Here is a 24,922-nt window from a genome sequence, read left to right on the forward strand (position 1 = left end):
GCAGACCGATGCTCTATCCACTGAGCCAACCCAGTTTCGGCTAAAACTGCATTTTCTATTCCCTTTCCCCATCTCTCTCCATAAGTCTTCTTACCATAAGACTTCTTACCTGATGATGCACCATCTAACCACTTTTCTTTTTGTTTATCTTTTTCCATTAGAATGTATGTTCTAAACAGACAATATGTTGTCTCTTTTGTTCAATGCTATATTCCTATGCCTCAACAGTGCCAGGTAGGTAATAAAAACTCAAAGATAGATTGATAGATTTAATTTCAGAGAGGAAAGAAGATGAGAATCATTGATTGGCTGCCTCCTGCATATCCAACACTAGGGATCAAGCCCACAACCTGGGCACATGCCACAACCGTGAATCAAACCATAACCTCCTATCGATAGTTCATAGATTCAATCACTGAACTACACCATCTGGCAAAACTCAAATGTTTATTGAATGGATGAATAAAGAAGGAATATGATAAAAAAAAAAAAAAAGAGGAAGAAGAAGAAGAAGAAGAAGAAGGTATATGTTACACTTAACACCATACACTCACTTTCTTATTACTATAATATAAAGTATCTACTTTTGCATTTGAACAAAATACCCTATTATTTTATAAGGACTACCAACAGAGATACTCTGAAGTCCATCCTTCAGGAAATTACCAGCAAATACTGATGTAACATCTGTCCCAATGTAACATTATCAAGGTCAGCGTTAGCAGCATCAGCCTTCCCCATACATAGCTTGTAGAAGCTTTGGACATGTGGAATAACACAGTACAAATTATAGGTATTGTTTAACGAGAAACATGTTTTGTTGTTATTGTTGCTGTTTCCTTCTCAACTCTTCAGGGTCATCAAAACAGTGGATATTCAAAATGCTGAATATTGGTGTTACTGATCACCGCTGCCTTCAACCATCTCATGCTGAATTGAGTCATGTGGTATGAGCAGAGGCTGGGCTTCTCTGTGGCTTTCTATAAGTAGGTGACAGGTAGGCATGTTTGAATGGGGAAGGCCATTGGCTTTGACCTGGCTTTGAATTCAGACTCTGAGACTCACTCGCTGGGCAAACTTGAGTTACTTAACTTCTTTGAACTCATTTCATCATTGTCAAATGATTAGCTTACTCAACTAACAGTATTATGAGTTAAATGAGATGTGTTTGGCAATTGTGACTGATGCCTAGTTAGCGCTCAAAAATTGGTGTAATCAGCATACTGGAAAAGCCAAACAAAGTCATAAATATTCAGGCTACTCGGGTATTTTTATGAAGCACAAAAATTGCAAGATTGTTTTCTGCGGTGATACCCACCGTGACTCAGGTTCCAAGGCGCTCATTCCGTGCCTGGCACAGTGCCCGGCAGTGACGCTGCAGGGCCATCGGAAACAGTCCTGTCTTCCAGAGACTCGGTCTTAGGCGGTAAACAGCCAACTAAATAGTCTCCCGCTGTGACTGCGCCAGGACACCGTTCAGCCTTCTGTCCTTCCACCTACTTGCAAAATCCATGTTTAAGCAACAGTATGGGCACTCGGAGGGACAAATGGGACTACTTGCGTCCTTTGGTGTCATTTGAATATGCGTTCCTTCCTTCGTTCGTGTATAATATGAGGTAATGACTTGGTGTCCTAGTTTATAAAAGGAAAATAGTCAACCCCAACTGACAGGGTATTATAAAGCTGAATATCTGCCCTTCACCTGGTAACAAAAGCTCAAGACCTGCCAGCTGCTTCCTTGTTGTTATTTCAACTAACAGCACAGCTGCCTAGCTCTTCAGAAAGCCAGAAGGAAAGAGCACTAGAATGTACTCTTAAGGAAAGGAAGCGAGATTCCCAAGGGTGTACAGCATGCTCTCGTTTGAATGAAAAAGGGTGGATAATATACAGATTTGCTTGGAAAGCTCCTAGCAGTTACCTACATGTATGTAGACGGAGAGCCTGATGGGTGGGGAGGGGTTTGTATAGAAGAAACGTCCTAGTGTATTGTATATACTTTTGAAAAATATGTGTGGGCATGTATGTGTGTATGAACATATATATGACAGGTGAATATGTTTTTTAAATGTTTAATGAAAATATATACTTTTTTTCCTAAAAGACAAGAAACAAAATGGGGTACTGAGATGGCCTAGAAGCCGAGAGGTAAACGAGCTGTGAAATACCAGTGCTGTAAGGATAGGGCCAAGGAAGAGGAGGCCCAGCTCAGGGCCTCAGCATTAAAAACCACTCAGCAGAAGTTCTGAGGAACGACTCCGCTGCAGGGAGCACTTTAAAAATTCCAGGGGGCCCTAACCGGTTTGGCTCAGTGGCTAGAGCGTCAGCCTGCGGACTGAGAGGCCCTGGGTTCGATTCCAGTGGGAGTGTGAAGCAGACAATGCAGCCGATCGATAATTCTCTCTCATCACATCATTGATGTTTCTATCTCTCTCTCCCACTCTCCCTCTTCTGACATTAATAAAAAAATATTTTAAAATATAAAAAAATAGAAAAATATATATATATAAAAAAATAAAAATCCCATGGGCGCCCTTCCCTGCCTGAAAACTTCCACGGAATCCCCATTAGTCTTAAGACAAAGTGTCAGTTCTTTAGTTCTATATTATAGTTTCTCCACACTCTGACCCCAAAGTATCTTTTCCATTTTCTCTTCCTCTTATCCCAGCACAAACCCTCGGCTCTAGCCAACTTGGGTGAACCACACTCAAAACACCTTCTATATCAACACACAACTGAGCCTCCAGCCACTTCAGGTGGCCTAGGCAGCTGTGAAGGGGAGAGGTTAGAGGGGACCATATCTCAGTTTCTTCTGCTAATCAAGCCAGCACTGAAGTGCATCATGGGCTGGGCTGGGAGGAGGGTTCTGTGATTGGTCTGCCCAGAAGGAGGTCTTCCTATGTATTTGCTTCACACCATTTTTCCCCTGCATTCAATGACCCCTTTACCACTCCAGACCTGTCTGACTTTGGGCTTCTTCATAAAACCTCCCCAAACCACTGTAATTCCATAGTGATTCCCTATCCTCTTAAATTCATACAATTCATTTGCCTTCTAATTATGGCAGGATAGTTTTGTGTTGTTTGGGGTTGCTATTTAATTTGTATTTTTTTAACTTTATGTGAATATGTCCTAGCCCCAACTAGCTTATAAGCTCATTGAAGACAGGATAAACTTTAAAAAAAAAAAAAATACCTCCAGACTTCCCAGGACAGTGCCCCATACACAGCAGGTGATCAGTAAACATTTGTGGGACAAATCATGTGTACAAGTATAATAACATCCCAAGTCAGTCTTGCTTACTGGGAAGTTTGCTGGTAAAGTAAGAGAGATCAGGAAGGAAAGGCAGCTTCAAGAATTGGACCTGGCATAAATGTCTCATTCATATATTATATATATATTCATATATTTTCGCTTTTATTAAAAAATTTGAAAGGTCTGAAGAGACCACCAAGACCACTTCAGTGTCTTGATTTTTAGCTTCTTTTCTCTGCTTCTAGATATCATGGAAATGGATTTCCTTTCTGGCCAGGACTCCAGATTCTAGCAATTGCTGTCAGGGTTAGGGACCAGGATCATTCATTTCCTATTGAGCAGCTACTGTTGTAAATTTTTAAACTTGATCCACTTATTGGGATGGGCTTGGTCACTCGTTGGCTGGTATTTCCTCTTGCCATCTGAAGGACAGAGTGCTGCATTATCGACTGATGCCGTAGGTGCCAGAGTAAGATGTTTGCCACAAAGTTATTTTGGGAAATGTGCTTCTGTGCCTTTTTTCAGAGTGTTGCAACAGCCAGGAGCTTTTCGCCTGTCGGGGCTTTACCTGACCTTAAAAACTGTCAAGGGCGGATGTAGTCCACTGTTCCCGAACGTTTCCACTGGTCAGATTGCTTTTCCTTTCAGTGGCCACCTGGCTGGGCACCTTGACCTTCGTGAGGCAGCATCTTTACAGGATCTGCTGATCCTGCTATTGCCCTGTGAGTCACCAATTGCTGCTTTAGCAATAGCAGAGCCTAGTGCCTTGATTTTTATTATTTCCAGTCTATGTTCCCCTTTGTAAAGGAAGTTTGCACATTTCAAATATTTTGACCAAATGTAGGGAGAAGGCTTTGAATTTTGCAGACCAAGTGAAGTGAAGCAAGAAAAAAAAAATCAACAAAATCTAATATGAGCTAGGTATTTGGTTTCACATACATTTTCTGCTAATGATCCCTATGAATAAAATTCAATCGTGTATTTTGTACCATAGTCTCAATTTTTAGCACCTCATTTTACCATCGCCTCTAACTACAGCCAGGATGCTATCTCCTGGCTCTTCTTTTTCTCAGTAGCTCAGTTTTTATCCGTCAACATTTGCCTGCTTTACCTGATAGACTATTCGCAGGAAAGGACGATCTTAAGACCCAAGGCGGTCTAGAGTAATGAGAGAAGAATTTGAAGCAGGTTCTGCAGCTGCATTGCCATGTGATTGGAATGAGTAATCGTTTTTCATTCTGTACAGCATCTTCCTCCGCCTACCAAATGGGAGACCGTGCCGTCTCCCATATCATGACACATCCGGAAAAATTCATAAAGCGCCTTGCAGAGTGGGCCTACCCCACACCGTGGTTTGCACATTTTATTTGGCGTCGGACAAAAGACGAGGGAGAACTCTGGAGTTGATGGGGAAGAGATTCCCCCTGATGAAAGCGAAGAGAAACGTGTGTGGTTAAAACACATCATCTGCCGACCCTAAAACATCCACACTTATGAAGGAACGCTAATTCGCAGACCCCCGCCCGCTTCAGTCTCGGTGGTGGGCAGGGCTTGGCGCATGGCCACGCCCCTTTGCGGTTGCTCTCCTTCCCCGCCCCCGAGGGGCGTGGCGAGAAGAACGCGCAGGGACCATTCTTGCGCCTGCGTCTTGCGTCGCTGGGCACCTCGACGCGGCCGCCGCCCGCCCGAGGGCCCTGTGTGCGCCTGCGCGCTCGCGCTCCCGCCCTCTCGCCGTGCCCGGCCGAGTCAGTCAGTCTGTCGGAGTCTGTCCTCGGAGCCGGAGGCGCGAGAGGATTCCGCAGAGCCCCCCCTGTCCTATTATCTTCTTGCCCCCTCCCTCTCCTCCGCCCCACGTCTCACTTCACCCCTCTCTCGCCCTCGCGCAGCCATGGCGGACCTGTCGGCGGCCACTCAGTCCCCGTCCGTCTCCTCGACGTCCTCCGGGGCCGAGCCCTCCGCGCCCGGCGGGGCCGGCGGCCCGGGAGCCTGCCCCGCCCTGGGGACGAAGAGCTGCGGCTCCTCCTGTGCGGGTGAGGCGCCGGGGGGCCCGCCCGCCCTCGGGAGCGGGGGGAGGGGGGCTCGGGCAGGCAGAGCGCCCACCCTCCCGGCGTGTGGCCGCGGCCCCGGGGGGAGGGGAGCCGGGCGCGGGCGTGAGGAGATAACGGGTGTGAGGAAAACAGGGTGCGGGCGGGAGCCGCTCCAGGGAGGGGGCGTGGGCCCCGGCCAGGTGCGGGGACCCAGCTCGGGGAGCCGCCCGCCGGGCCGGGCGACGGAGCGGAGGATGGAGGAGCAGGGGAGGAGGGCAGGCTGGTGGTCGGAGAAACGGTGAGGGAGGCTGGCAGGGGGCGGTGGTGCAGGGTTGCATTGCAGGTTTGCAGCAGGTGTTGACATAATCAGACATTCCTGGGAGTCATCCAAAAAAATTTTATTTTATTTTTTTTTTTTTTGGTTGCCCGTGGGGGAGGATGAGGAAGTTGAGTGGACACAGGGGAGCCGTTTTCTATGCCGTTTTCACCGCCTTTGATCGCCTGTCGCTGAGACGCCCCGCCTAAATGCCCGGATTCTCCTCGGGGCTCGGGCAGCGGGAGGGGATGAGAGCGGCGCGGGCAGCCCGGGGAGGGCGCTGCCTCGGGTCCAAGATGGATCCGCGCTGCACCCGCGGCGCCACCCGCTCCCCGGCGCGGGTGGGGGCAGGGCCGCGCCGCAGCCGCTTCTGGTCCTGAAGGTGATCAATGCAGTCAGGCCGGCCGGCCGCGTATTTTTCATTTCATGCTTTCTGTGGGCTCTGTTGACGGCGGCGGCGGCGTAACAAAAGGGGGTGTCTGCCGCAGAAAAGGGGGAGGGGAGACAGTCAGACAAACCTGGGGGAGCCCCGTCTTCCCTCTGTGAAAGGCGGAGGGATGCTGCGGGATGCTTTTCGCTTCCATTGTACACGCATCTGCCCGCTGGTGGGAGCTGGCTGGCAGGCTCCCCTCGGGCCGAGATCCGCAGTGCAGATGTCTTCTGGAGGAGGGAGGACGCAGCCCAGCAGGTGGTAAAGGAACTCGGCCTTCGAAGGAGGGAAAGGAAAAAAAAAAAAAAAATATATATATATATATATATATATATATATATATATATGCACACACACACACACATATACATATATATAACATATATGTATATTACAGATGATGTTCTCTATTTAGTTACTTAAAGGATTTTTGAGAGATTCAAAAATGCTTTCTTATCTCCTTTGTCAGAATCTTGGGTTGATGGCTATAGGGAACTCAACATTTCTGATCTCGGCTCTAGATATATTCTCTGCGTGTTTCTTGAACCGTGGATCTCCCACGTGAGAGCTCTGGTGCCCTGTTGAATTTTCCAGTGTGGGTAGGACCATTTCAGTAGAAGCAGTAGCAGCGGAAGCTTCTGCAAGGTCAAGATCAGCTGTCCAGCTGAAGGGATGAGGCAGCACATTTAGCTCCCTTGTTTCCTTTACACCATCAGGCATTCCGGCTCCCAGGTGAACAGCAGCGTCCCTATAACTTAGCGACTTGTCATTGCTGACTGTCTCCATCGCTGGCCCTTTTGTTCGTACCTTTTGATTTTTCTTGATTTAAAATGTTCTGTTCACCTGAAAAATAAACTCGATAGATTCCCTATCTTAAATTCCTGTCCATTGGAAATGTGTATTGATGTTGTCTGAGAATCATTAGTACCGTTTTGGGGTCCCACTGTAAGATGCTGCCATGCATCGTTATCATGTCATTGCAGCCGCTTTTCCCTGTTGCAGAATGTTTCCGCCATCTCTCAAAGGAAATGTCTCAAGCCTCTGCACAGTGAAAATAAGATGGACTTTGTTATTCCAAAATGTAACTCATTTAAACGAATACTAAGAAAAATCTTCCTGGGTTGTTTAAAAATCTACGTGTGTTGATGTCAACAACCTTCAAGTTATTTCACCAAGCTCCTGTCGGTTTTAGAGACTTTCAAAAAATAAAAGAGTAAATGGTCACTTGGTGTCCTTTAGGAAACAGTGTTGCCCTGTCTGACCTGTTGGGTAATGATTTTAGAAATAATAGTTTTACCTAAAGGTAGAGAATGCGTGAGCGGCGGCACTCTGGTCCAGTGCCTGAGGTACAGTGCAGCTGGCAATGTAGTGTGCTTGTAGAAGGAGGTCAGGGGCCAGAATTGGCTTCCCAGATTTCTGCCTTTGGAGGAAAGAGAAGATTTCAAGGCAGAAATTTGAAGTTGAGGTAAAGGAGATTTACATATTTAGAGTTCTTTTCAGGGTGAGAGTTGTATTATTGCTGTGAAAATCATGGTGCCAAAATAAAGCTGCATTTCCTGTATCTGTTCTTGGAAATTAGCTCAAAGCAAAAACAGCTTGGACAATTTTTTTTAAAGTTTATGTTTTAAATCTTCTTTCACTCATGAAACTTGGTTGTTCTCTGTACTTTTGATGGCATCATTTTCACACTTTGTTCTAACAAGTCAGTCAAATGTAAGTATATAATTTGTATTTTCAGTCTGAACCCTTAGCTAAAAAGGAATCTGACTGACTACCTGTTCAACACTGACGTTATCTGTATTGTATTCATGCCAAATCATTGGTGGCACTGTCATTGGAAATAAACACAGACTTCAGTCCCAGAGACATCTGGGTGTAGCCTGACTCTTTAACTACATGGCCCAGTGCAAACCCTTAAATCCTTTTATTGAATTACAATACCTAATATTTTGTACATTTTTTTGCATATTGCAAACTTTTGCACCTAGGTGCAAAATAGCAATTGAATTACAAGTGAGAAATCATAATCTTCCTCATAATAAAGGAAGATCTTAGTACCTTTTTCTTTCTAAAAGTGAGTTCTTTCAGCTTTCGACCCCTCACATTGATGTCTTAAAGCTGCTACCCTTTCTTTCTCTCGGCTGGTCTGTTAAAGTGGTGGTTGGTCCTAGCTAGTTTGGCTCAGTGGATAGAGCGTCAGCCTGCGGACTGAAGGGTCCTGGGTTCGATTCCAGTCAAGGGCACATTCTTGGGTTGCAAGCTCCATCCCCATGAGGGGGGAAGCGCAGGAGGCAGGCAATCAGTTATTCTCCCTTCCTATCTCTGAAATCAATAAAAATACTTTTTTTTTTTAAAGTGGTAGATGGGGACAGAGAAAGACAAGATGTTTCATAGATGGCTTGGCATCTATGCTTAAATATTAGCTACAGCATTCTGACCAGAACAAGTGTAGTTATGATACTTATGAAACGCCTATCAGTGGAAGTAAGAGTACAGGAGACAGCCAGAATGGTCATGTCAGTTAGTTTACAAAATGCCTGTTTACTTGGAAGGTTTTTATTCCTCAGTAGTAAAAGGTTTCTTATGATGCTTTTTAGAGTCAAATTCACAAGTAATTTAACCACTCTGATCAAACAAACCAGTTGATATATATATTTAACAGGCATACCTTAACCTGAAATTGAAGTCAGAGCATTAGTGTTTTTATTATTTTAGAGATGGTCTGAAAACAAAATAGGCCTAATATAATTACTTTTATTGTATTCTGTGGTGAGAAAATGATATATTCTTCCTGATATAGGAGTCACCTGTTTAATCCTATGTAAAAAACCTGTAAAAAAAAAAAAAAAAAGAAGAAGAAGAAGAAGAACTTGTAAATTAAGTTTGGTGTTGAAGGAAATGGTGACATGTCATTGAAGAGAAAGGGAAAGTTAAGGTTTCCAGTTTTGTTTGAGCCAAGAGGTTGTTCTGTAGAAAGGCATTTATTTTTAGATTATCCGTAATTCTAGAATTGATTAACTATGCTTATTTTTATAAAGGGATAGAGAGTAGAAGTACTATTTTATTATTTCTAATTAGTTAACTTTTTAATATATCTTTATTGATTTCAGAGAGAAAGGGAGAGGGAGTCAGAAACATAAATGATGAGAGAGAATCACTGATCAGCTGCCTCCTATCTGAGGACTGAGCCCACAACCCAGGCATGTGCCTTTGACCCGGGACCCTTCAGTCCAAAGGCTGATGCTTTATCTACTGAGCCACACCAGCTAGCGCTAACCATGCATATTTATTGTGTGTACTTAGCTTATAGTTTGTGTTCAAACTTAGCTTATAATTTTTTATTGCCTAACTATACAGACTTGTGGCAAATATGTAAATTCCATAGTAAAACTTTCTAAAGCCCTTGTAGGAAAAGTATGTTAAATAAGTGTATCCATAATTAGTGTTGCTTGAGATTGCATCATTGAAGTCTTTTACTACATGTCTACATTTCTTTGACTTATGTAAGACATGTTAATCTGTGATCTTGCAGTTTCAGAGAGAATCTCTTTATTTTTTTATTGATATTTCACAGAGAGGAGGAAGGGAGAGAGATAGAGAGCTAGAAACGTCGATAAGAGAAACATCGACCAGCTGCCTCCTGCACCCCCCCCACTGGGGATGTGCCTGCAACCAATGCACATGCCCCCGGCCGGAATCGAACCTGGGACCCCTCAGTCCACAGACCAATGCTCCACCACTGAGCCAAACCGGTTTTGGTGAGAGAATCTCTTTAAGTAGTGTACTATAAGATTTGTATTTTACATTATGGGGGGGGGGGGGTTGTCAGCAGGTAGCCCACTCTTGTGGTCTTTTAAAATTTCAAGTAAATATTCTTAATCTGTTTTCTCCCTATAAAAATTAACTCATTTCTTTTTCTCCCTCTAAGGACATCATCATAACCTAACCAAGAAGGGACATGTGAGCTTTTTGACGTTTCTCATTTGCAGTTTGCCCTTGAGGGTATATTGAAGGGTAAACTAATACAAAGCTCTTTTTGTCCTGTTACTTGAAAGCATTTCAACAGTGAGCATTGCCTTCATTTTACATAGGAAGTAGAAATATTTAATTTTTATTTGTTGTATTATATATTTGTGTATTGCATTATGGTTTACTAGTAAATTGTGCCCATATATTAACTTAATTCAAGCAAACATTAAAGCTCTTTGTTAGGTGCCATGGGAGATAGGAAGGCAAATAAAACCCAGACAACCCCTCTAAAGGCTACATTCAATAGAAAGACTTGTGTAATGTTTATCTGTGAGTTAGTCAGGTAGTGATATAAACCTCATTTTACAGATGAGAAATGATATACACAAAGGTTCGTGGCTGTGAAGTTGAGGGTAGGATAAAACTAAGGGTTTGAGGGCCTAATTCAGTTCTCTTGCAAATATACATAATAACCTCTCTTTAAAATTTGAAATGTGATAAAAAGTGGTTCTCTCACCCTTTTGAATTAAGTTACCAGTTTTAACTTTGCGTTAATTTCTGGTCCATGGTTTCTAAGCGGTGCCTTTTTGCTCTGCTGTCCTACAGAAACTTTCCTCAGCTTCACCAGCTACTTTCAATTGTTAAATCAGCGGTCACTTCTCAGTCCTCATCTTAAATGCTCTTTCAGCAGCTTTTGGTCAAATTCATCACTCCCTCCTCTTTGAAATGCCTTTTTCAATGTGTCCTCCATGTCTTTAACTAGCTGCTGCTCCTATGTCTCCTTTGCTAGCTGTTTTGTAGTGTGTTTAAGGGTGTTTTTTTTGTTGTTGTTATTTTGACACATAAATTCACATAACATAAACACCATGTTTTTTAGTATATATACAAATATATATGCAACCATCATCACTGTCTTATTTCAAAATTTTTATCACTCCAAAAGAAGGCCCATACCTATTAGCTGTCATTCTCCATTTGTCTCTTCCCCCATCCCTTGGCAAACACTAATCTTTGAGTCTAGATTTTCTTCTTATTGGGATTTTATAATGCTAATTCTTTATCTTCACAACATTTAAAATTTAGAGTCTTTTAGGACTCACTTATAACTTTTTTCTACCTGCTTTCATTTGTCTCATTTATGACATCCATCTTGTGGTTTCAAGTACCATTGATGACTTCCAAATCTTTCTCTTCAGCCTCCACATCTCATAGGTATCTCAAGCTTACTATGTCTAAACTGAACTGATCTTTCCTTTTTAGTCTGTTTCTCTCACAGCCTTTTCCATCTCAACAAATGGTAATTTTTATCTACCTTTTTTGCCCTATTCAAAAAGCCTGGAGTCATCCTGGACTTTCTTTCCTACATACAGCTGTCAGCAAGTCCTACAGATTCTACCTTCAAAATATGTCTGGTGTCTGGCTAGTTTTCTCCGCTTCCATTGCTACCGCCCAGCGCTGTTACAGCTCTCCTGGATTATTGCAACATCTCCACACTTTCTCCCTTGCCTCTCTTCAGTCTAGTCTCAGCACAGCCGCTGGTGTAAATCTGTGAGAATTTTAAGTCGGATCATGTCGCTCAGGGGCACATGCTCCATTGGCTTGCCATCATAGAGTGAATGCCAAAGTCCTTAGTGGGCGCATGTCGCCCTGTATTATCTGGCCCCAACCCCTCCTCCTCGATCATCCAGGTTCAGTCACACTGATCTCCGTGCTTTCTTCACACCCAATACCCTCTACTTCAGAGCCCTGTGCGCTGCTCACCCTGCACAGGTGCTCTCCCACACAACCCTCCCGCTCTTCCCTCCCTCGCTTCTGTAGGTCTTTCCTGGCCAAATTATTTAAAGGCACAAAGCACCTTACAGGCCTCCCTGTTTTATTTTTGTTATTACTTGTCATAATCTATCTTACTGTATTTGACTGACTTTGTCTGTCTTCCGCACCAGAGTGTAAATTCCATCAGAGTGAAGATTAGTGCTGTTGTTTTCACTGTTCTATACCTAATGCCTGAACAGGACCTGGCACAAAGTAGGCCTTTGGATATTTTTGAATGAGAGCAGAAGTTTTAGCCATTTAAAAAATATTTAATTTATTTCAGAGAGGAAGGGAGAGGGAGAGAGAGAGAAACTTCAATGATGAGAGGGAATCATCAATTGGCTGCCTCCTGCACTCCCCCTACCGACGTGGCATGTGCTTTTACCAGGAATTGAACCACAACCTCCTGTCTCATAGGTCAGTCCTGAACCACTGAGCCACACTGGTGGGGCCTGCACTTTGCTTTTTAAATTTAATGTATTGAGATATATATCAGCATCTATACCTGAACCTCATTCTTTTTCACAATAGCAAGTATTCCGTAGTTTTCTATTGATGGTCATTTAGATTATTTCTAGTACTTATAACCAATGCTCTTATGAATATCCTCATACACATGTCTTTGTACATATATGTAGATATATCTGTAGGTTAAATTTTCTAGACATTAAAGAACATGGCGGGGGGGTACCTTTACATTTTTGATACATGTTGCCAAATGTAGAGGAGTATAACTTTAAAAGATAAAGATTTCTCATGTAGTCCTATTTTCCCTGTGAATTCTGTTTTTTTTTTGTTTGTTTGTTTGTTTTTAAGTATTTAGGGTCAACTTTGCATATTTACCAGCTATGTATGTTTAAATGCTCATGTTTTTGTGATTGACTTCACAAAATGCAGTTTAAAATGGTTAAAAGCAAATATCAGTTAATAATCAGATACCTATTTTTCCTTTCCCACAAAGAGTCGCAGGGAGCATCATCTTTCTTGAGGTTGTACTTGCTTAACAAACGAGCAGAACCTCTTTTCTTCCTGCGGAGGGGGACTATTTGATTCTCCCCGCCTGTCCCCCCCCCCCCCCAAAAAAAAATGAATTAACTTTTAGAAATGCATCTCAAAATGAAATAAGATTTTGTTTTCAGGTGAGTGAAAACAGTAATTGGAAATGAAGAGACTTGGGTTTTCTCTCTTGCTCAAACCCAATGAAGTTACGATGCTTGGCCAAATAAAAGTTAAAATTCCTGTGTGAGGTGGTCAAATTCTCACGCTGTATATTTTCTTTCAGATTCCTTTGTTTCTTCCTCTTCCTCTCAGCCTGTATCTCTATTTTCGACCTCACAAGGCAAGTCTGTCATTTTTTTTCTGTACATTCATAAAAGAAAAATGTTGAGAAAGAGGCTGTAACTGGGGATATATGGCACATGTTGATTACCCCCAATCTCTTAAAATAAAAACTAGTTACAAGCCAGTTCTTTATACTGTTTAGCAGTTCCCGATGGGTTTTCTGTAAAGGTTAGTAAAGTAGAATGAGGCTAGGTGGACCCTTGAACATAGCCCAAGCTTGAGTTCTGGTATTGAGTATTTTTTTAAATTAAAAACTCGCCATAGAATTTGGCACAGATAGAATTATGGCTCAGAAAACAATCCACCCCCAGACTGCACTTAACTTACCCATTTGCAGTTATGTAACTGCTTTGGAGAGGTATTGGATTTTTTTTGGGGGGGGGGAGGGGGGGACAAAAACAAAAAACGGTGTAAGTGTGCTTCCACTGAACTAGTATAGCTCGAGTTTTTTAGTGTGAACGTCTCTGAGATTTGTCCAAAGACCTAGGCGAGTTCCAAATCGCCTAGAAACATTGAACAAGTCAGTTGACTTTTTGGCAAGCAAGGCTTGTTTTCCTACAGATTAAGCTGTGGCTTTTTTTTTTTTTTTTTTTTTTTTTTTTTTTTTTTTTTTAGATCTGCCAACCAATAAGGAAGGAACCTGAGTGAGATAGCTGTAGGTTGTGGAGGTAATAGCACTGCTAGGAAAGCTGGAAGAGTGTTGGTGCTTTGTTGATTTGCACTAATAATAAAGTGCTGTTTTGTTTGTGCTGTTGTACCTGACATCAAATATAGGTCAGTGGAAAACCCTTATTAAACAAAGGTAATTAAACTCACTGGATAGATCTAAGAAACCTTTGCAGTTTATTGTCCCTGCTGAATTCTCTAGAGCAGAGTCTGGATGCTGGCTTGTTAGGAAGACTGGCCTTAAAAGAATAAAAACACAATGAAGTAACATGAACCCCACAAAATATGTTTTCAGAGTTTAATCTGCTTCATAAGAAACATGACTTGTTGCTTTTAAGTGATAATTTGTTGCTTTTAAAGGCTGCTAACATTAGAGCCTAAACCCTTTATAATTTGCCTCCCTATTTTGATACCTTGTGGGTCAAATTACATTTTAAAAAAATAGGTATTTTCTGAGTGTTAAAAAGTAACTGAAACCTACCAAGAGATTCTTGACATCTGGAACCCAACCAGAATGATTTTTTTAAAATATATTTTATTGATTTTGTACAGAGAGGAAAGGAGAGAGATAGAGAGTTGGAAACATCGATGAGAGTCATCAATCAGCTGCCTCTTGCACACCCCCTACTGGGGATGTGCCCGCAACCAAGGTACATGCCCCTGACTGAAATCGAACCCAGGACCTTTCAGTCCCCATGCCAAACGCTCTATCCATTGAGCCAAACCGGTTTCGGCCAGAATGATATTTTTTAAGGGTTTTTCCCCCCCCTCGGAAATTAAATAATTTAGGTAAATACTATATTTATTCCACTGCAGAAAATAAATCAGTAAAAACACAATGTAAATAGAACAAATAATTGTATTTCTCTACTGTAAATATTTCAGATCTTTTAAAAGATATTCTTTGTAGCTATAACTTTCAGTCACTTTTTTAATGTAGAAACGATAGTTGATATGCTAAGTAGTGTAACAGTGCAACCTAAGCACAGCATACCTGATGTATAGGATGGTGAGATTTAAACGTTATTTTAATCCCTGTTAGAAAAAATTACACATACAAAGAGTTACTTTGAAATCAATAAGCATGTCCTTGGATGGGGATGTGGAGGGCCGGGGGGGGGGGGGGATTTTGACCAGTGCAGATTCAGGATAGTGCTATTGCTAAAAGGGTATTGTACAAAGTCAGTTAAAAATGTCAGAGCCCTGAAAGTGTTCCAGTCCAGCCTCTATTATGCACTTTCTTTTGCAAAACACAGACACACGCACACGCACATGTTCTCCTTGCTCGCATAATGGAAAAGTAACCCAGTTAGTACTCTACTTCATTGGCAGGCCTAAAGATCAGCCTGTTCAGTTGTTTGAGGTAACGCCTTGGCAAGCTACTAGGTGTGCTGTAGCATAGCCAAGACTGGTGCTTCTAGTGTACCTTAATAAAAATAAGGGAAACCATGGCTGGGTAGCTCCATTAGTTAGAGTTCATCCTGATAAGCCAAGGTTGAGGGTTCAATTCCTGGTCAGGGCACATATAAAAATCAACCAACAAATACATAAGTGGAACAACAAAATTTATTTTTTTCTTACTCTCAAATCAATAAATAAAAATAAAATTTAAAAATAAGGGAAGAACAATAAACATTACTATCTTATAAAAAATAATAAAATAAAATAAAAATAAGGAAGAGTGGGCTAGAAGAGGTCAACAGGAAAAGGGGGAACATATGTAGTACTTTTAACAATAACAATTTTAAAAAATAAGGGGAGAGGAAGTTGATCATGTACTTGATTAAAATTCCTGGAAGAATAGTTGAGACTCGTCCACCCAATGAAAGCCTTTGAGTAGCTGCTGCCCCCAACAGGGACCTTGCGTCCATCACTGGCACTAACCCAACTAACATGACTCTGGCTTCCCTATCCTGAGCCTAATGCCTTGGAGAATTGTGCCTCACTTGTATGTATATCTAAACCATATTAAGCAATATGTAGCAATAATTAAATGAGACATTTTCATATTTAAGAATGACATTTTTAATCCTGAAATAAGTACTTATCATTATTGGGCTTCAATGAGATGCATGTACCAAAAACTTATTAATTTGGACCATTAAAGAAAGGCACTTTAATATTTCAAAAAGAAATCACGTAATATTCATTAAGTTGTATTACTTTGAGGTATACCGCTACTTAAACTAGCAGTTTAGTTTTTGAAAGCTAATAGATTTGTGATGAGAATGTCAGTGGAATAATCCTCCTGAGTAGGTCTTTGCTTATTGACTCCTTTTTTCTCATTAAAGAATTAAATTTCAGCCTAATCTCTGAGCATTTCCAAATAGGGGAGTAAGTTTTTATAATGTTTTCCTGTTCTGTAAAATAAAGATATTAACAGATGTATAGATGTAGTATGTGGCTAATTTTTATTGAGCTTATATGATGTTCAGTACTTTATTATTATTTTTTTAATTGATTGATTTTAGAGAGGGGAAAGGAGAGACAGACAGACACACATTGATTTTGTTCCACTTATTCATGCATTCATTGGTTGATTTTTATCTGTGTCATGACCAGGATCAAACCCAAAACCTTATTAGCGTATCAGGACGATGTTCAGATAAACTAAAATATTAGGAGGCCAGGGCGCAGTACTTTATATGGATTATCTCATTTAATCTTCATAGCCAATTTTATGGAGTAAAGAAAGATACTAGTTCTTTTACCAATTGAGGAAACTGGAGTTTAAAATGGTGAAATGACTTGCTCAAGGTCACACTGTAAGGGACAGACCTAGGATTCAAAGCCCATGCCCATAACCACTACCTAATGTAAAGATGATAAAGTATATTAGTTGTATTTTAGGGTTTACAGGTATTTTTAGAAATGTCATTTTGAGGTTAATGTTAAAATCATAAGAGCAGAAGAAGCAAAAATTACTATTTTAACCATATTGCTTTTAGTTAGGCAATTTAGTATCATTTGAGGGATGTATTCCTTTAATCAGACACAAAGTAAAACTGAAATTTGGTTTCTACTTTTGAAACCTTTGATAAAAATGTAGACTTACTATGATTTTATTTAGGAAACATTGGAAGAAAAGTAGGTAAAAAGATTGGAAAGGATTTTTTTTTAAATCTACATACAGAATTGGAAGTGCATTTGCAGTAATCAACATTTATAATCAATTTGAGTAGCACAGTAGGCATCTGGAATAGGAAGTTATACACTGAACTTAGAAGCAAGCAGTGCGGGGGAAATTTTGCCAGTTACAGCCTTTTTTTTTTTTTAACAAAAGCAAAACATTTTTCTTTGTACAAAAGAGACTTTTTGTTTAGGATCTAGCTTGGCTGCAAAGTGTCTGCTGGCTAACTTCCTATTTTGATGCTGCTGTGGCTGAAAGTTGCTGGTGTTGTTTTGCACGAAAATTTGTCTTGTTTTGTGAACATGAGAAAATTCAAGTGTAGGAAAACCTATACCTGAATATTTCAAGCCTCCCTTGTATGACTGTGCATATAGATGTTTGTTGAAAAAGTAACTAAGTGGCTACTTAGAGGCTGGCAGTTTTTCTTCATTGACGGTATGTTTTTCCAAGTTACAGGAGTCCTTTTAATTAAAAGTAATGAATGCCTAAGGAGAGGGGGGAGTAACTAGTAACCAAATGGCAATTGTAACAGACTTCTAAGCTACTCATTCTTTTTTGGGAGAACTAAGTTTGGGGAACAAGAAACAGTAAAGAGAACATATTTTGAATTGTAAATGTATATGGTTTTATTTAATTTGAATAATTTACTTGATGTTATAAAGCATTTACTTGGAAGTTTTTTCATAATATCATTTTTAACTCCCACTTATTCTGTAAGATAAAATACTCTGGGCACAGAAGAGGAAAAATTCTTCAGTTCTCATACTGTATTTTCTAGCTAAATGGCACTCTTCTTATTCCAAGCAAAATTTCAAGTTACTGTACTTTATAATTAATATATAATTTAAAATTATAAAGTACAATTAATATATATATCATTGTTTCTCTCATTGATGTTTCTAACTCTCTATCCCTTACCCTTCCTCTCTGTAAAAATCAATATATGTGTGTGTGTGTGTGTGTGTGTGTGTGTATATATATATATATATATATATATATATATATATATACATATACATACATACCTAACCAACCATTATGACTGAATGACCAGAATGACCCAGTCGCTATGATGTACACTGACCACCAGGGGGCAGACACTCAATGCAGGACCTGCCCCCTGGTGGTCAGTGCACTCCCATAGCCAACTTTCTGTGGTCCCCGTTCTCTCCCCCCCCCCCCCCCCCCGGGCTGGCTGGCCGGCCAATCTCCCACAGCCCCTCTCTCTGGCCAGCCCCCCCATCAGCCCCAATCTGGGGGGCCGGCCACTCAACCTCCTGTGGTCCCTTCCCCCAGCCAGCTGGCCCCTGATAGGCCTCCATCACTGGCCAGGCCAAAGGGCCCACCTGTGCATGAATTCGTGCACTGGGCCTCTAGTATAGATACATTTAAAGCAGCACCAAGGACAATACCTGTTCCATCCCCTACTAACCTGCAAGTTGTGCTCCTGGACAAAGAGGGCTGGTGAGGAGTGAGAGTGTCGGTGTCATCTATGGGTTTTGACAGGACTAGAGTTCTGATATGCAGCTCATTCTTTCTGCTCTTTTAGAAGCTAATAAAATACAGTCAAGGTGTGGTTCTCAAACCAAGTTCATTATCTGGGAAACTTGTCATGCAGATTCCTGAGCTTTATCCTCTGATGGAATCTCTGAGTCAGTGAGTCAGAGATTAGACCAGTGATGTACTAGTGCAGGCCAGTTGTTGCTCTGCAGTTTGAAAGGGACTGTGAAAAATGGTGTCAAAGGCTAGTTTTGTGCTAGGTTATTAAATTGTTCAGCTAGTCGGACATTGAACTTAAATTTACTTTGACCTTGATAGTGATAAAGATCATTTGATGAAACGTTTTGTTCATGAAACATTTTGTTCAGGAAACTTTTTTTTTTTTTTTAATTGGGCTGCTTTAAATGTCTTTATCCACATAGAACCTAGCAGTTCTTGGAATGTCAAAGGTATTTGGTTTGTACTAACTGATTTAGAAGTTGCATCACCTAAAATTTGGTAAAGATGAAAGTTCTTTAAATTCCTTTTTTTTAAAAATTTGTGAATGGTAGGAGAGAATGTGTCTAAAGCCCAGAATGAGGATTTTCTGTATTATATAGCAGGTTGAAGGAGTTATGATTTGATAATATGTCTTTTTCTCTCCCCTAATAAAAAGGCAGCTGGTCTAACCAGTTTGGCTCAGTGGATAGAGTATCAGCCTGCAGACTGAAGGGTTCCAGGTTCGATTCTGGTCAAGGGCATGTACTTGGTTGTGGGCAAATCCCCAGTAGGGGGTGTGCAGGAGGCAACTGATCATTTTCTCTTTCATTGATGTTTCTAACTCTATCCCTTTCCCTTCCTCTCTGTAAAAATCAATTATATATATGTTTAAAAGACAGCTGGTCTGGAGTCTCTATGTCAGGAGATTTTTTTATTATTATTATTATTTTAGAATGTGCTGTTTGAGAACATTTATTGAGAATTTGATAAATACTGTTCTAAGCACTTCACTTGTATTGACTCATTTAACCCTGACAGCAGTTCTTGAGTTAGAGTGCTTTAAATATCCCCCCCTGTTTAGATGAGATTAAGCAATTTGCTAAGGCTACATGATTAGTAAGTGTGATAAAAGAATCTTGCATTTTTGGCCTGGGAGTGGTCTAGAAATTTAGTCTATGACTGATGCCAGCTTAATTTCCTACTCTTATTTCAGAAATGGAGACGTGAGAATTTAGAGTTTAAGAAGATAAGGGTAACCAAGGAGCTCAGTACTGGGTCATTTTGGGGACATTCTATGATCATTATAGAGTTATGACATTTGTATCTCTTACCATATGTTGATTCCTTCTAGTAGATGTGTAACCCTTGTTTGTTAATAGAGTAGTGCCATAATTTTAAGTGATTAGCATTTTTGAAGATGAATGTGCACATTAAATCTCGTTATAACAAATAACTAGAATAAATTCATGATGGGGGAATTTTTTGACAGACATTTGTTCTGAGTAACGTTGACAGTCTCTTGTGTTACATGTGAAGGCCTATCTTTTGAAAGAGGAAAGGGTAGTGGACATTTTCTGAGATGTAAGATAACCCGGAGTTATTTCATCAGGCAGTCTCACAATGTATAGTGTTAAAAACTAACCATTTTCAAACTCCCTAGAGATTTCTGCCATTTTATCAGGACAGACTTGCACACCATCAGTGACTTATTAAGTGCCATACTGACTAATTGGAAGAGTCTTTGTTTATGGTAGCTGTTCTAAAAGGCTTATTACATTCTGACCTTCATTCTATTTAATGTTTTCATTTCTTAATAAACTCTTTACTTCCAGCCCATTTTTCTCATCGTCTTGGTACAACTCAGGTTGTCCAAGTTTGTTAGGGTTTTAACTAGCCAAGGAAATGTTTTTTCATATTATAGAATTTTTGGTAAAATGCTTGCAATCACCCTGGCTGGTTTGACTCCATGGATAGAGCATCGGCCTACAGACTGAAGGGTCGCAGATTGGATTCTGGTCAGGTCAAGGGCAAGTACCTCAATTGAAGGCTCAGCCCCTGTCAGGGCTCATGCAGGATGCAATCAATCGATGTGTCTTGATTTTCTCTCTCTGTCTGTCTCCCTCCCTCCCTCCCTTCCACTCTCAAAAGTTAGGATTGTTGTTGTTTTTAAATATGTTCTCGTTGATTTCAGAGAGGAAGAGAGAGGGAAAGACAAAAACATCAATGATGAGAAAAAAAAATCATTGATCGGCTTCTTCCTGCATGCGCCTGACCCTTCAGTCCACCAAGCCAACCCAGCTAGTAAAAAGTTAGGATCAGCAGCCACCACCACAGAAATGCTTGCCGTCTGTCAGGCAGTCATGACGTTCAGTATAGGACTTGTTTGTTGGTATTGTGAGAGTAAGAATTCTGACCTAATCTAACTTTATTTCAGATTATTATACACTTCACTCAAAATTTTTGAAGCAAGGCTTGGGAAACTGACAAATTTGTGTTCTGACAAAGCATAGAATGCTTCTACCATGCTTGCCAGCCCTGCACCCCTGGCAAAGTGTGTATTCTTTGGTTAGCAATCAATATAAATTGCTTTCATTTTATCAAGGCCACCCCCAGTCATCCTCATTTTACTTACTGGTTCTGCTTATTGTTTGTCTCCTGCTCTGTATTGTAAGCTCTACAAAGACAAATATATTTTCTGTTTTGTTCAACTGCTTTTAACCTAGTTTCTAAAAGTGTCTGGTGCATGACAGGCACTCAAATTTTTGTTGAGTTATTACTAATTCATTTTGCTCACTTCGGCCTGTAAGATGACAGGCCTGAACCTTCTGAAATCTCCATCTCTATAGAGCAGGTAGGCTGAGCATTCTGACGGAGGCGGTTTCACACACCTCAGTGTGTTCCTGTTTGGAGGGAGGGGTTCCCGTTTTACTTGAATCCAGATTTAGTACATTGAATGCTTCCTGACAGAAATAGGAATAGTAAATTCAGTAACAATACATAGCTCATATTGTGGAATATTTCTGTCTTAAATGCAGCCTATAGTTTTGTTTTTTTTTTTGTTTTTAAATAGTTTTTCAAATTTCAGGGTTTTGAACCTTTTAACCTATAATGCTGAGTTCTTTTATATCCTTAATCCAGTCTAGCTGAATATCATACTTTATAATGATAGGTGTGACCATGTTTATTTACGACATTGAAACTAAATTTAAATTGCAGCTTATTTCAAATATTTTCTGTACCACCACACTTCTCTTTAAAATTATATATATGTATATACATATATATGTCCTTTTTTTTCCTGGAGAGAGTGAGTTAGAAACATCAATGATGAGAGATGCCCCATACTGGGGATTAAACCCACAACCTGCACATTAGCCCTGACCAGGAATTGAACTGTGACCTCCTGGTTCATAAGTCAATGCTCAGCCATTGAGCCACTGAGTCATAGAGTAGAATGCTTGTACCCAAATTTCAGTCATACTATTCTGAAGGCCCAATTGTATTACATCACATTTCAGTGATGTCTTGAAATAGAGGAATGTTAGCTGGCATTTAGGAACACTTTTATAATAATGGAATTTATTTATTGCAGTAAGATATTCTTATTTATTTTTGAGTTTATAAAGTTATCCTACATAATGAAGAGCTAATATGCTAATTAGACCAGAAGCTGGACCGTTCTTCCTGAACAACCAGTGGGCGGGGCCGCAGGGCTGAGCTCCTCGCATGAATTTCATGCGTCGGGCCTCAGTTTTGAATAAGGTAATAATTTTTCTTTTGTCTAATTATTTAGCTTCTCACATGAAAAAGAATATAAGCTGAATAAGGGTAATCCCAAGGGTTTTTCTCTTTCACATCTTCCCTATTACTCACTCAAGGCTTTGCTACCCTGAGTCTATTTAGGTCTCGCCTGAACCTTTGATTCATTCATATGGAATGACTTAAGACCAATTTTGTTCCAACTCTAAAGATCCAACAACATGGAAGAATGTTCCAAGACAGTGCCTGCCCTCGCTCGGAACAGTTGTTTTTCGTCTTTTCCCCAGTAGAAACTTGCTAGGTTGGGCAGTTGGAAAGCAGTGTGCTAAATCAGCGGTTACACTGGTATTAATAACTAGTAAGCCTTAATGTATACTTTTTAGAATGATATTTTCTGTCTTAAAAGGATTTCTAGAGTTATCTCTTAAGAGATCAATTTGCATATTTCAGTTTTAGTTGCATTGGCAAATTGGTGCTAGGTTTTTTGAACAGGCAAGCTTTTTCAGTACCTTTAGCTTAAAATTGAGGCCATCTGTACATGGGACCAGTCTCCCAGTGGATAGAACAGGATAATTCTAGTCTGATTTTTAGGCTCAGGGGATTCACTGTATCGCCTAAAAATCAAAAAGAACTCTGGCCACTGTCTGTTCTCACATTCTCAGACTGTAGCAGTGGGTTTATAGAAGCAGTGTCTTCTGAATTGTTCAGTTTACAGATGAGTATGTCAGTGCTTCATAACATCAAGTTATTTTGTATGGATTGCATTAATTTCTATGAAATAGCTCTACCAAAACAAAGGAGGGAAACTTTCCCAGGTGTTCCAGTCTCATCTCTTTTTATGCTTTCCCTTTACAATGGAAAAAAACAGACTGAGAAGTATTGATCATGAATTTTTTTGTCATTTGCAATTTGCAGCATGATGTGGCTTTTCTGTTTCACCGTTGGCAATTTTATGCATGTTTTATAGGATAACCGTTGGCATTGTTTTTGTTAAATATTTGTGTGTGTATATATACATCCTGTGTGTATATATGTATTTTAAAAAAATAAAACGCATGCTGCTTGGCCTGACTAGCTAATGTGTAATTGTACTTGGTAAACAATTCTTTTCTTTCAAATTTCAATCATAGAGGGATTGAGCTCTCTCTGCTCTGATGAGCCACCTTCAGAAATTAGGACTTCCTCCTCTTTTGCATCTTCAGAAACATATAACACTGACCTTACAGTACTCCATGGAGAGCAAAGCAGAGAGTTAGGCAGCCAGCCTGTTTTAGCCAAAGAAGGAAAGGGGAAAGGCTGCTTGGCTCTTCCAGATGTGAAAACGACGGAAAAGCCTCGGGGGACCAGTGAAGACGCAGCCAACTCCCCAGTTTCTGTTGCAGAAGGAGGTCACTGTAACCATCCTTCCATTCCAGCCCGTTTCCCAGATCGTCCTGCTTTTCTCTCAAAGAAAGTTGTCCAGATGGAAGAGCAAATAAATAAGGATCAAGAGTCCAAGAACCCAAATGAGATACCGAGTAGGGACGACAAAACTGCCGTGGATGCTGGTGACAAGTTCAGTTTGCTAACTGCCCAGAAACCGCCCGCCGAGCAGCCTAAGGCAGAAGGCAGTTGTACATACTCCTTGTCCCCGTGCAAAGTTTCAGGAGGTGGTGGTACTGAAAAGGATTCCCCTGAATCCCCATTTGAAGTAATTATTGACAAAGCGGCATTTGACAAAGAATTTAAAGATGCATATAAGGAGAGCACAAATGATTTTGGTAGTTGGACAATGCACACTGATAGAGAATCACCTGCAGACATTGCAGAGTCTAATGACAAAGTATTTCCACTGAGAACGAAAGAGGCAGGGTGTTACCCAACCTCTGCATTGCTCACTAGACAGTTTTCACACACAACTGCAGCACTGGAAGAGGTGTCTAGATGTGTGAGCGATATGCATAACTTCACTAATGAGGTACTGACTTGGGATTTGGTTCCCCAAGTGAAACAGCAGAGTGACAAATCTGACTACATCATAAAAGCTGCAGGACCTGACATGAGTGAATATAATTCAAAAATTCCAGTTATAAATCTTAAAGCTAACACTCATCAGAAAACTTCTGTATGTTCTGTTAGTGGGAGCACTCCCATCAGTAAATCAACATGTGACGGGGCAGAATCATCTCTCTCACAAGAAAATGCTGTCATTAGAAAATCTGTACCAGACTGTCTCAGTTCCGTAACAGAGGCCAATAGCAGAGGTGTACGCGGCAATGTGCAGAAACAAGATGACACACTTTCAGAGTCACCTGTGTCTCCATCTGAGACGTGTGTCTCGCTGGGTTCTGGCGCGGCCACAGTGACAGGGTTTGGACCTGATGGCCACCTGAGAGGCGAACCGAGCTGGCCGAGCACTCCGGTGGGAGAAGGGGTGGAGGCGGATAGTTCTGGTGAGTCCGATGACACAGTAATAGAAGACATCACAGCTGAGGTTGCATTTGAAAGTAGCAAAATTCAGACTGAAAAACCTGTCTCCACTTCAAGTGCTATTGTAAAAGCAGATGAAAGAGATGTCCAAAAAATTCACAGTTATAATAGGGAAAGCAAAACATCCGAAAACTTTGAAGGGTCCATCAATGACTCTGAGCCAAAAGTTCAGCCTGATTTTCTTAAAAGGAGTCCAGCTGGTATGGTGGCATGTTCCCAAGTACATGATATGAGTGTCATGTCAGGAGATGTGAAGCAGTCAGATAGAATGA

The 24,922-nt window shown here is 40.8% G+C and overlaps 1 protein-coding gene across 3 annotated transcripts in view; it reads left to right on the forward strand.

Moving 5' to 3' along the window:
* Positions 1–4,990: 4,990 nt before the first annotated feature.
* The window catches only part of RTN3 (reticulon 3), a 42,787-nt gene continuing 22,855 nt past the window's right edge, over positions 4,991–24,922 (forward strand). Inside the window, exons 1-2 of one of the 3 annotated variants that reach the window (XM_045574069.1) lie at positions 4,993–5,282; positions 13,089–13,145. In XM_045574069.1, the coding sequence (XP_045430025.1) occupies positions 5,141–5,282; positions 13,089–13,145 (199 nt within the window). In that variant the 5' untranslated portion in view covers positions 4,993–5,140. Of the gene's footprint in view, positions 5,283–13,088; positions 13,146–24,922 lie in introns of all 3 variants that reach the window. The other 2 variants (XM_045574068.1, XM_036417205.2) reach the window with 2 other exon arrangements.

The sequence above is a fragment of the Pipistrellus kuhlii genome, unplaced genomic scaffold (assembly GCF_014108245.1).
Source record: "Pipistrellus kuhlii isolate mPipKuh1 unplaced genomic scaffold, mPipKuh1.p scaffold_m20_p_59, whole genome shotgun sequence".
Taxonomy (NCBI): domain Eukaryota; kingdom Metazoa; phylum Chordata; class Mammalia; order Chiroptera; family Vespertilionidae; genus Pipistrellus; species Pipistrellus kuhlii.